Genomic DNA, 11017 nt, shown 5'->3' with positions numbered 1-11017 from the left:
CACGTGCGCGTTTAAATCCCCCAGCAGAACTATGGAGTCCCCCACTGGAGCCCCATACAGGACTCCAGTCAGGGTCTCTAAGAAGGCCGAATACTTTGAACTGTTGTTCGGTGCATATGCACAGACAACAGTCAGAGTTTTCCCCCCCATAACCCGCAGGCGTAGGGAGGCGACCCTCTCGTCCACCGGGGTAAACTCTGACGCAGCGGCACTCAGCCGGGGATTTGTGAGTATCCCCACACCCGCCTGGCACCTCACACCCTGGACAACTCCAGAGAAGAAAAGAGTCCAACCCCTATCCAGGAGTACGGTTCCAGAACCGATGCAGTGCGTAGAGGTAAGCCCCACCAGATCTAACTGGTAGCGCTCCACCTCCCGCACAAGCTCCGGCTCCTTTCCCCACAGAGAGGTGACGTTCCACGTCCCCAGAGCCAGCCTTTGCTGCCCGGGTCTGGTCCGTCGAGGTCCCTGGCCTTCACTGCCACCCATGGGGCAGCGCACCCGACCCTAGCGTTTCCTCCCGCAAGTGGTGAGCCCACAGGATGGAGAGGAGGGAGGTGCCACGTTGCTGCTTCGGCCTGAGCTCTAGGCTCCAGACAACATAGCCCTCAGGGTCATGAGGGCACTCAAACCTCTCCACCACGTTAAGGTTATGGCTCCCCAGTAATTCCATGAATATTAAATATCTTGCTGCACACTTTACGATTATTTCAATCTCCTCAGCTCTCCCCTTTGCTTGGAATGTGTACTTCAGCCATGAAATACACAAAACTCTCCTTATCAGCAATAAAAATATATTTCTATCTCCCATCTAACTCTTTGTCACAAGTTTCTCACTTCACATCCACCATGTGCAATGTGCACATTTCAGCTCACTTCCGTCCTCACATTTCCCATACTTATGTTCCCCTCCACATCTCCCACACCCTGCTGCAATATGTCTATATTTTTGGCATTTGAAACACACCAAAGGCGGTGAGACAGTTACAGTGTAACTTATATATCCCACTGTCACTTTATCAGACAACACCTTCTCTTGGAAATTCAGCAACAATGGTAAACTATCAACCCTCTTTCCTCCTCTTCTTGCTTGCAGACATAATCATTTTACCTCTAATGCTTGACGTCAAATTCTCCACCAGTTTCTCCTCTGGGTTACCATATATAACGCCTCTAACAAAGGGCCCACCACTTGTCTTCTTGGCTTTGTCCACCACCACGTTGCACACATTTCAACTGTCATTGCTTTTTCTCTTTGGTCCTTGTCTTTACACTTGATGAACAATCTGCTATCAGTCAACACCTTTGCCATCAAAAATTGTCCAACTTTTTTCTTCAGCCCGCGATTATATATATTATATTATGTCCTCCCTTGAAATCTCATATTATCTTTGAATCCCTCATTTTCAACAATCTTCCTCCTCATCACTCCAGCTTCATCTCACCCTTCCAAACTACTAAGCTACCAGATACACTAATATGAATCCTGTCTAAGAAATGGGTTTGATATCCAAAATATAGCTTATTTATAAAGTCATGATTTTTTTAAACTCCTATTATTTATAATAATAACAAAACTGTTGTCTTTAAATGACAAAACTGTCATAAAGTCGTAAAGCTACACACTCCGGTACAGTAGGTGGCGGCATGCACTTTTAAGGTTGGATTGTAGTCCGTCAATACATTTTAGAAGAAGAAGAAGCGCTATCGCTGGTGCGACAGTCGTTGCACGCTGGGCGCTTCAGTGGACTTTGCTTTGACCATCCGTCAAGTTGGTTGACTGCAGTCGGATCCTCAAGTAAAAATGGCTGATCTCCAGGTGTGTATGGAATTAGTCCGCAACATGTCGGCGTTTAAGAGCTACTCCAGTGCAATGAGCGATAGAGGAAGCCCTTGGCTGGTATTACAGTTAGCTAACTAGAATAATAGCGAGCCTCGGGGCTTGTTTCCTTGTCTTCCGAGCCTATGCTAAATAGACTAGAGTATCGTCGCTAACCGACACTCTGACGTTGCAATTATTATTGCGAGTGATCTGTTGGCTTTTGGATTGTCTGTCTCCATTAGCCATTGTTAAAGACGTGACAGTGGGCTATAATCGTACTTGCAATTCACCGTTATAATTGTCTCCGCTGGGACATCTTTGCCGTTTCTGCCAAGTGTTGCCAACAGTTTCTGCCTTTTGTTAGCAATATCTTGGATGGTACCTTGAACGGGCCGTACTAACATTACTAACATAATATATCGATTAGTAAGATTGGAAACTTAAAATGGAAATACATAGTTCTGCACGCTAATCACACGTTGGATGATTGCGTAACGCATATAAAGTCCATAAACGTCCGTGTCCTGCCTCGCATCATACATGTCAGCTGACCAGTAGAAGAGTTTGTGAGAGTGTTAAACATGTGCATGCATTCAGACCTTATTCCCTGATCTTTGACCCACAGCCCATTCAGAGACAGCGTAATACCCATTGACATTGTTCCAGTAACCCGACCTTTGCTCCATTTAGTTTTTTGTTATAGATTTACTAGATTTCTTCACAGTCAACATCCTGACAAGCGCAAAGTGGCACAGCTAGTGGGTTTTTTGTTGTGTGTGTGTGTGTGTGGAGGGGTCCAAATGAATAAGTGAGCTCATTGTACAGATTTTTTCAGTAACACTGCATTTATGCGCAGATTCACAGTCTGAATGCATTAGCGTGGCAAAGGGAGGTGCTGTAGGGTTCTTAATTTTTTTCAACTCGGGGCCCAACTTTTCAAAGGCCCATTCAAATATTAACACTGTATTGGTTTAACTAATTGATCGCACTCTTGGTTTGATTTGTATTCAATAACTAAATCAAATTCACTTACAGTTTAACAAGCAAAAACCTTGTCAAATAAATGACATGATACAATGTGATCATCACATTTATTTATCATGTGTATGTAAACCTGCATACAACAAGATGCCCAACAGGCTAACAATTCATAGAACAAATCAAGGTAATACAATGTAACACAATACAAATACAAATGTAAAGGCTCTAGTCAGGCTTATTAACACAAAAATAACTAATAATTAGATTTTACTACAGAAAAAAAGGAGGGACTCTCAAAAAAACTGAGAAAAAAATTGAAATTTGGTAAATAAATAATATGTGGTAATAAAATATATACATTCAAAATAATACGTTTCAAATTAAATAAACTGTATATAGAATTTAAATAAAGTGCAAATTAAAATATAGCCTTATAATCTGCGAATTATATGCTTCAGCAGTCTTAATTTTTGCATGGCAGAACCAGAAGTTGTTCTTCATATCTGATAAATGAACAATAACAACAGTCACAACAGTCCACACACTGGGCTCTCGGCTCTGCCTCGTTACCTCCGTTCACAAAGCCGTACTTAATGAAGTCAGGATTGTAAATTTAGACTTTTCGGGGGGTTTGGCACCACTTTAGTCTTTTAAATTAGTGCTGAGCAACGATTACAATTTTGAATCACAATTAATCGCATGATTTTCTGCGATTAATCGCATTGTTATGCGCAATGTTCAATAATGAATTCAAAAGTAGTGTATTGTGCACTTTTATTTTAAAAGTATTGCTGTATGAACAAAAGTGCAATAACATTTGATTTGCACACTTTAAACAAATCAGGTTCTTTTTAACAGCAGTATTCCTTTACACAGTAGCAGTTAAAATACAGTTGTAATGATTCTGATAATAGATATTCAGTTCACAACTTTTTCATGTGTGTAATAGATGTAATTTGAAATGACACCTTGAAAACTGCAAACCTATCTGTCATGTTTTTTATGTTTGTTAAATTCTCAGTAGGATAACTAAATGATATGCTTATTATACATATTCCAAACAAAACAACTTTAAAAAATCTAAAAAAAAATATTTAAATTAATCATTTCTTTTTTGCTTTTTTTGGTCAGACACATATGCAACGCTGAGTACCGTGTACTATGTGTGGTATTTGTTATAAATGTAATTGGTACATAGAGTGATAAGAAGCTGTACTTGGAGGGACTTAGGACCCAGGGGAATGTAGGTGAAGCATGGAACGTGGAGGGAGTCTGTACCGGGGCAGTAACGTGCATGTGAAGTTATGCTAATAAAGAGTTAAGAGCAGTTTGTTCTCACGTGCTTATATGTTTTTTTAAAAACACAACAATATGTATTTTGATATTGTCACGTTTGATCCTGTAACGAGACGTGTCACCCGGAGGGGGGGAGCGGCAGGAAGAGACGCCACCCACACACACACACACACACACACACACACACACACACACACACACACACAAACAAACAGCTGTTCACCTGCTCGCTGCCCGGTTCTTGTGTTAAAAATATCCGCTTAATAATAATAAAAAAACTGCGTTAATGCGCGATAAAATAATTGTCGGCGTTACTTGATTAATGCGATAATAACACGTTAACTTGCCCAGCATTATTTTAAATACTTCTCCATAACTTTCGCTACAGGCTAGCGGCTAGCTGAGTGTCTTCTTCTGCTTATTGGAGCTTGTTAAACAACTGACTGACGCATTACCGCCACCAAGTGGTGGGAAGCTATATTGTAACTGAACGTCTCATGGATAACAGTCAATATCTCTTCAATTGATAACCTATGCGGTCCCGCGGCCCAATCGTGCAAAACTGAAAGTTTTCAGGGGCCCTCCAGGTGGCACTCGCGGCCCAATCGTGGGCTGTGGCCCCATGGTTAAGAATCACTGGTAGAGGCTTCAACAACAGTAATACTAATAATCAGCCTGTACTGTTGGTTATCTGTATGTTTAAGATTATTTTCTTTTCAGTTTGGCAGTTTTGATAGTCAGCATCAGCTGAGCTTGATGCAGGTTTAAATATCACCTCAAATGGATCATACTTTTTATCTTATATTATTCCCACAGAAGTTTTACGATTTAACTAAAAAATGTACAACATCTTTCAATTCTTAATGTTAAACTTTAATATGCATGTGCATGTATTCAGGACGAAGCAGGTTTAGAAAAGTCTGGCCTGTCTTACCTGGCTAGTCCGGTCCTGGTCAGGATAGTTTTCCATTTTAGTTTAGTTTAGTTCATTACTGTTGAGCCAGAGTTATTTAATACAGCTAATTAACATCTGCAGTCCTTGGGCAGAAAGACAAAACAGTACAGTGCAATACAAAAATATAAAAAGTTGTAGCAGTTTGCAAAATTTACAAACAGTAAATCACATATAAAACAATGTCATACAAAATATACATGGCATAATGTCATTGTTAGAAAACAGTTGGTTCCATACAAAGGTTTAGACCAGTGATCACATGACTGGTTTGTCTTTGCTTTACCTCAGGTGTGACAATCAAGCTGCCGGACTGAAACACACTGTGTGGTCCAATACCCATAAGGTATTAGGTATTTATTAAAAACTGGACAGGGTCACACATTGTCACACATCAAATCATGGAACAAAGGCACTCAAGTGCACGTGGGCGTACACCCCCATATTCAAATGCACGCTCATCAAGTTAACTTGTGCATTTTGGTTATGTTTGAGCACATGCTAGTGTGCACACACCTACGCCCATACCCATGTTCATGCTCATTAATTTACAATATTAATGAAAAACAGAGTTGGAGTGAATACTGAATACATACTTGCATGTCAATTTAGAACAACAGGAGAACAATTTGGCACTTCAGTTAATTCAGATAAAGGAGCTGCATGAAAACAAGCAACAGAATAGATGCATATACAATATCCAAATAGCTAACATGCAAGAGTTATTTTCAGAGGGGGCCAGTGTGACATGGATTGAAGCAGAATATTTAGTTAGATAAAGACATGATGTGAATTTTGTAAATACTTACACGTATGACTTTTGGACTGAAGACTGAGAAAATTCCAAAGACAAGGACTTTAGTACATTCAGGTGTTAAATAATGTGAATCAAAAAAGCCACGATATTATATTCTTCTCATCTTCTAAAAACTGTGTGCAGGGACTTTATCTGTGGTTATTAAAACCTCTTGTTTCAGCTCTACTCCTTTCTGTTAACATCAGAATTCTGGTCATATTGGGCTCTTAGCTTTATTTTCTGTTTAATTTTATTGCAAGACAAGAGACAATACATAAAGATAACAACAAGAGGACGACAAGAACAGTGAGATACAAGCCAGCAAACATCATATTGTGTGTGTGTGTGTGTGTGTGTGTGTGTGTGTGTGTGTGTGTGTGTGTGTGTGTGTGTGTGTGTGTGTGTGTGTGTGTGTGTGTGCCTGAGCCTTTTGAGATGAAAGAAAAAAACATGAGAAAGTACATAAATGAGGGCAAATTATAAAATAATAACGTCCAAAAAAATGCTTGTAACATAAACAAAGTCAGGGGCAATATCGTACGTTTGCTCAAAAGATTTGTTCTTTGTTTCGTAGTGGAGCTTCACATTGCTGCTTTTCATTATCACCACGGTCTCTGAACATATGAAACATACTGGTTTTGAACTGCCCATTGGATGAATAATCATGTCCATTCTTGGTTAAAGGCTCTGATCTCACTGACCACTTTTCTCTTCTTTGAGAACGCCATCTGTAATAATTTCTTTGACTCGCGTATCTTTACGACTGTTCGGCCCCTCGTCCAGTCTCTCCCGTCTATTTAAAAAAGCTGCTCCGGTTAAAATAGAAGCGCTCCGTCAAAATGTCATAATTCTCAATTATCTATCGGTTGTAGGTCCCAATCCGGATACAGCGGTGTATGGGTACAGACCCGGACCACGGTCCGCCTATTAGTGACCCCTTCTCTAAGATAATAAAGCTTAGCACTATTTGTTACATTCCTAGTTATATACATGTACGAGACACAACTTGTTCAACAAAAAGTGTGATTATTTACACTTTCATTTTCTTGATATTTCACACATATTCTATGATGAACACCGGGAGCCTACGTCTGTGATTATAATTGCATGTGAGTGAATATTGCTGTGTAAATTAGTTTCTATGTCCCATTCATCGTCTTAATGCACTTATGGCAATTATGCAAATGGTTCAATTCAGCTGCCGGAGACGAGTCAGAGTAAAGTACCAGCGTTAATCATCGATAATTCTGGAGACTGAAGGAAGCTAAATGTTATTACATCATGACAATACTGGCGTGTGCAGAGTAGGTATTAGGAAAAGTCAGAGCAGGAGGGAAACATACACAAAGATAAAATAATTCAGATGTTGGAACCACAACATTAACTGGCGTGGGATATGATGGTCCGAATGTTGAAGAAAGCCTAAAGTCTTGTGACCATCTTTCCAGGTGTGTATCTTGTATAACTAATTTCTCAGCAAGTATGTAGAGGACGATCGTTATTTTCTTTTCTGTGATCACAAGTTGCACAGACAAAAGGTAGTTGAGTTAGTGAGCCGTTGCAACATCCGACTGAATTTAATAGAACATGTCACATATGTGATCGTAAATGCAGATAATTCACTGGAACACATATTTTGACACAGCAAGCACTTAATGCAGCTCTTAAAACTTCACAAGGACTATATCCATGTTATTGCAAAGTAGTGGTGCTGCTGTGTAGGCGATCCTGATCTCTGACCTACTGTCGTCCACGGGAATCATCATCAACATCTCATTAATTACATTAGTATTGTTTTGAAGTTTGTGTCCTCTCCTCTGTAGGCTAAATTTGATGATTCAGCAGCTGAGGTGAAGCAGCTGAAGACAAAGCCGGCAGATGAAGAAATGCTGCAGGTCTACTCGCTGTTCAAGCAGGCCACTGTGGGTGATGTCAACACAGGTGAGAAAGCGCTCACTGCCTCATGCTATAGATGCACTGCAGCACTCAACACTATTGCTGCTCCTCCATAAAACGATTAGTCGAGAAATCGGCAGTTTTAGATAAGTCGTTTTGATGCTTTTTTCATGCTGAAAGCCTTATTGCCAAGTAACTTATGAGCGCATCTCTGGCAAGATTTAAAGTTGTGTGATTCTTTGTGGATAACAGGCTTGCCCCATCTTAATCGACTAAGATTTCTTTGGTTGATTAGCCATTCTTTATGCTTTTTTCATGCTGAATGACTTATGTCCAAGAAACTTAAGAACACATCCCGGGTAAGTGTTTTTGTGTAAATCTTCGCAGAGAAAATCAATGAATCGATTAACCGACAAGTGCTTGCTGACTAAAAATGTCTTTGGTTCCCACACTTAACTATATGCCTTTTGACCTCAAATACAATACTCTGCTTATTTGTTTGATTTCCTTTAACCTCTTCACTTACATCTGTTTATGTCTTTCTTGTCTCTGAAGGTCGCCCAGGGATGTTTGATTTCACTGGTAAAGCTAAATGGGATGCCTGGGAGAACCAGAAAGGTAGACAATCAGTCCTGTAGATGGTGCCGCTCTAAAAAATTTGTATTTTTAATGTCTCAACCCCGGCAAACCTTCTCTGAAACAATTTCCAGTGCTTCTGTATACCAAATGAGTTTGTTGTACACGATTTTGCTTCTTCTCAATTACACATTCATTTTCAGATTGAAAGCCTGAATGAAAATATTTCAGGGTTATATCAGGCAGAGCTAAAGCTTTGCTGATGTAGCCACAGCCAAACTCCTGACTTTGTCATGCACACAAATTATGTTCCACATAAATGTGGAAATATAAAGATAATTAACAAAATGTAATTGAATTGACTACTCAGCCTGGACAAGGAGGCCTTCTCAAAGCCAATTGATTGGCAGCTTGGTCCTTCAAGGAATAGCAAAAGGCAAAAGCAATAATGAAAATAATAAGAAAACATTTAAGAATAAAAATGACTCAAAAAAATAAACAGAAAAAAATCTGTAATTTTATATGCAAATTAAATGTATTTAATGTGACTCCATAAGCCACCAGTTATCACAAGTCCTGTAAACTGGTTGCACTTATAGTCTGGTTCTTGTGGTCTCCATAGCTGCTGTAACCCTGATTATCGAGACTTTATTTCCAGATCTCTGCACTTACTCTTGTTTAAATGCAACCTTTAGTATTTACTCTGTCGAGTGTTATTACCCATAGAAACAGCCAAACCTAAACAGATACAATACAAGTAGTGAGAAACAAGAAATGTTCTTTAAAACTTATATTGTCTATCCACAATTATCCTTAAAGTTAGTTGCTCTCACTAAACCTAGTATTTGCAATCCCTGATAACCAGAGGACCAGGCCAGAATAGAAGCTCCAATTTCATTATCAAACCCAGTAATTAAGCTTCATGTGTCCTGTGTGCTCAGGACTACACATTGCATGCAGCAAGGATGAAATCAATGTATAATGCTCATTTTTTTATAATTGTATTCATGTGTTTCCTAAAATTCATTTTTATTTACTATCAGGCAAGAGCAAAGAGGATGCCATGAATGAGTACATCAACCTGGTAAAGCAGCTGAAGGAGAAGTATGGAATGTAACCTCACAGGACCAACTGCTGAATGAATGGAGAGCACTGGCAAAGACCACCACCAGTAGTCCCTCATGCTGTAAAACGCCTTCAAACCCAACAAATGTGTCCTTATACAGCACATGTGTCTTGTGGAGCGCTTGTGGTCCAGATGAGATTACATTGGCCTGTATAACCACTGATGTATGATCATAATCTGGCCTCCACCAGAGTACCATCATATATTGATTAATGATTTTAACCATGTGTATCTGCACAGAGTCCTGTCATTTCAATATTAAATCGTTCTACTCTTTCAGTGTTGATATTGGTGGATTTTATTGTTGTTCCAGTTTCACATATACTGTGTGTATTATTTACATAATTTCATGCTGAGATCAGAAATGATTTACAGTGGATTGGATGGTGGCTAGGTGAATATTTTCATCTTCCAGGGTATTTTAAGGAACTATTTCACAGGTCTAAACAAAGCTTGAAGTTCCTAGCTGAGAGTTCTTCAGACTTTTTTTACAAAGTTGCGGCCCAGTTCCAGTGTCCCTCCTTACACACTCCTATGTATGTCAGTCCACTATTTATCAGTAGTTTGTCTTATGATGACCTAATCAAAAAATGTGTTTAAAAGAATTGTTTCTTTATTAAAAGGGAACAATTAACTGTGAAATGACAGTCTGAAATATCATCCTCCTACTGCAGTAAAGGATCTGAATTACAAGGTAGTTATAGTAGTACATCAGATTTATATAGCGTGAGTAAACTCTCTGAACTTTAATACTGACAGAATCCAGTGAAAGAAAAGATGAGGATAAAAGGATGTCAACTAGAAAATAAAAAAAATGTATGAAGCTTCATTGGCAGCAACAAATGTGATATTGGCACATAATTGGATCTATATTTGAATTCACAGAGAGAACATCATCACTCGTACAAAGGGATTCACTGCTGTGACTAATGTAAGTGTAGGTGGAAACATTCATTGGCACAATGCAGACTGTGTAAAGATATTCTGAATCAGCTGCAGCTGTCTGATCAACCTTTAGGGACCATTCACATTACTAGTTTTTTTTGCAACCTCAAATTCATTGTTGTCATTGTAGATGCTCAAAAGATGCGCTCAAAAGTGAGAGCAATGGTGTAAAGGTGCGCAAGCATTCCCAAGCACCTATTTTTCAGGGGCTGCGACTGAGATAAAAATATTCATTAGACTTTTGGAATGCTGCAGCACACAACGCATGTCATGTGACGAGGAACAAACAATTACAGCAAGATGCATGAAAAAAGACAGCTGGCAATAATGTGTGAATGTGTAAATTAACATTTTTAATATTACTGCTTCATCTAGAGTATATGGAAGCCCACTTCCGCAACTGTGATTAAAAATAAATAAAAATCCTGTCAGTCATAATGGGAAACGTTCTCAAAATAATGATTATGGCGTGTCTTATAATGATGACAAAGTATCTCAAAATAATGACTTAGTATGTCATATTTATGACTTAGTATGTCATATTTATGACTTAGTATCTCATAATCATGACTTACTTTCTTATAATAAAGACTTACTATCTCATAATAATGAGAAACGTTGTATAGG

General features: G+C 39.0%; 1 protein-coding gene across 1 annotated transcript; it reads left to right on the top strand.

The window, feature by feature from the left end:
• The first annotated feature begins 1706 nt into the window (after nt 1-1706).
• LOC137883640 (acyl-CoA-binding protein-like) lies at nt 1707-9724 on the top strand. Its single transcript, XM_068725203.1, has 4 exons — nt 1707-1819; nt 7671-7788; nt 8299-8361; nt 9363-9724. Exons 1-4 carry the CDS (start codon nt 1805-1807, stop codon nt 9434-9436), a joined length of 270 nt encoding a protein of 89 aa, XP_068581304.1. The 5' UTR covers nt 1707-1804; the 3' UTR covers nt 9437-9724.
• The last annotated feature ends 1293 nt before the right edge of the window (nt 9725-11017 follow it).

Source organism: Cebidichthys violaceus, unplaced genomic scaffold, assembly GCF_023349555.1.
Source record: "Cebidichthys violaceus isolate CVI_PGR_0920_01 unplaced genomic scaffold, fCebVio1.0.p SCAF_34, whole genome shotgun sequence".
Classification (NCBI taxonomy): domain Eukaryota; kingdom Metazoa; phylum Chordata; class Actinopteri; order Perciformes; family Stichaeidae; genus Cebidichthys; species Cebidichthys violaceus.
This window is presented reverse-complemented; position numbering and strand designations above follow the sequence as displayed.

Coding starts and splice junctions, on each gene's coding strand:
- LOC137883640 (XM_068725203.1), top strand. Junction 7,789..8,298: donor TGTGGGTGATGTCAACACAG/GTGAGAAAGCGC, acceptor TTGTCTCTGAAG/GTCGCCCAGGGATGTTTGAT. Junction 8,362..9,362: donor TGCCTGGGAGAACCAGAAAG/GTAGACAATCAG, acceptor ATTTACTATCAG/GCAAGAGCAAAGAGGATGCC.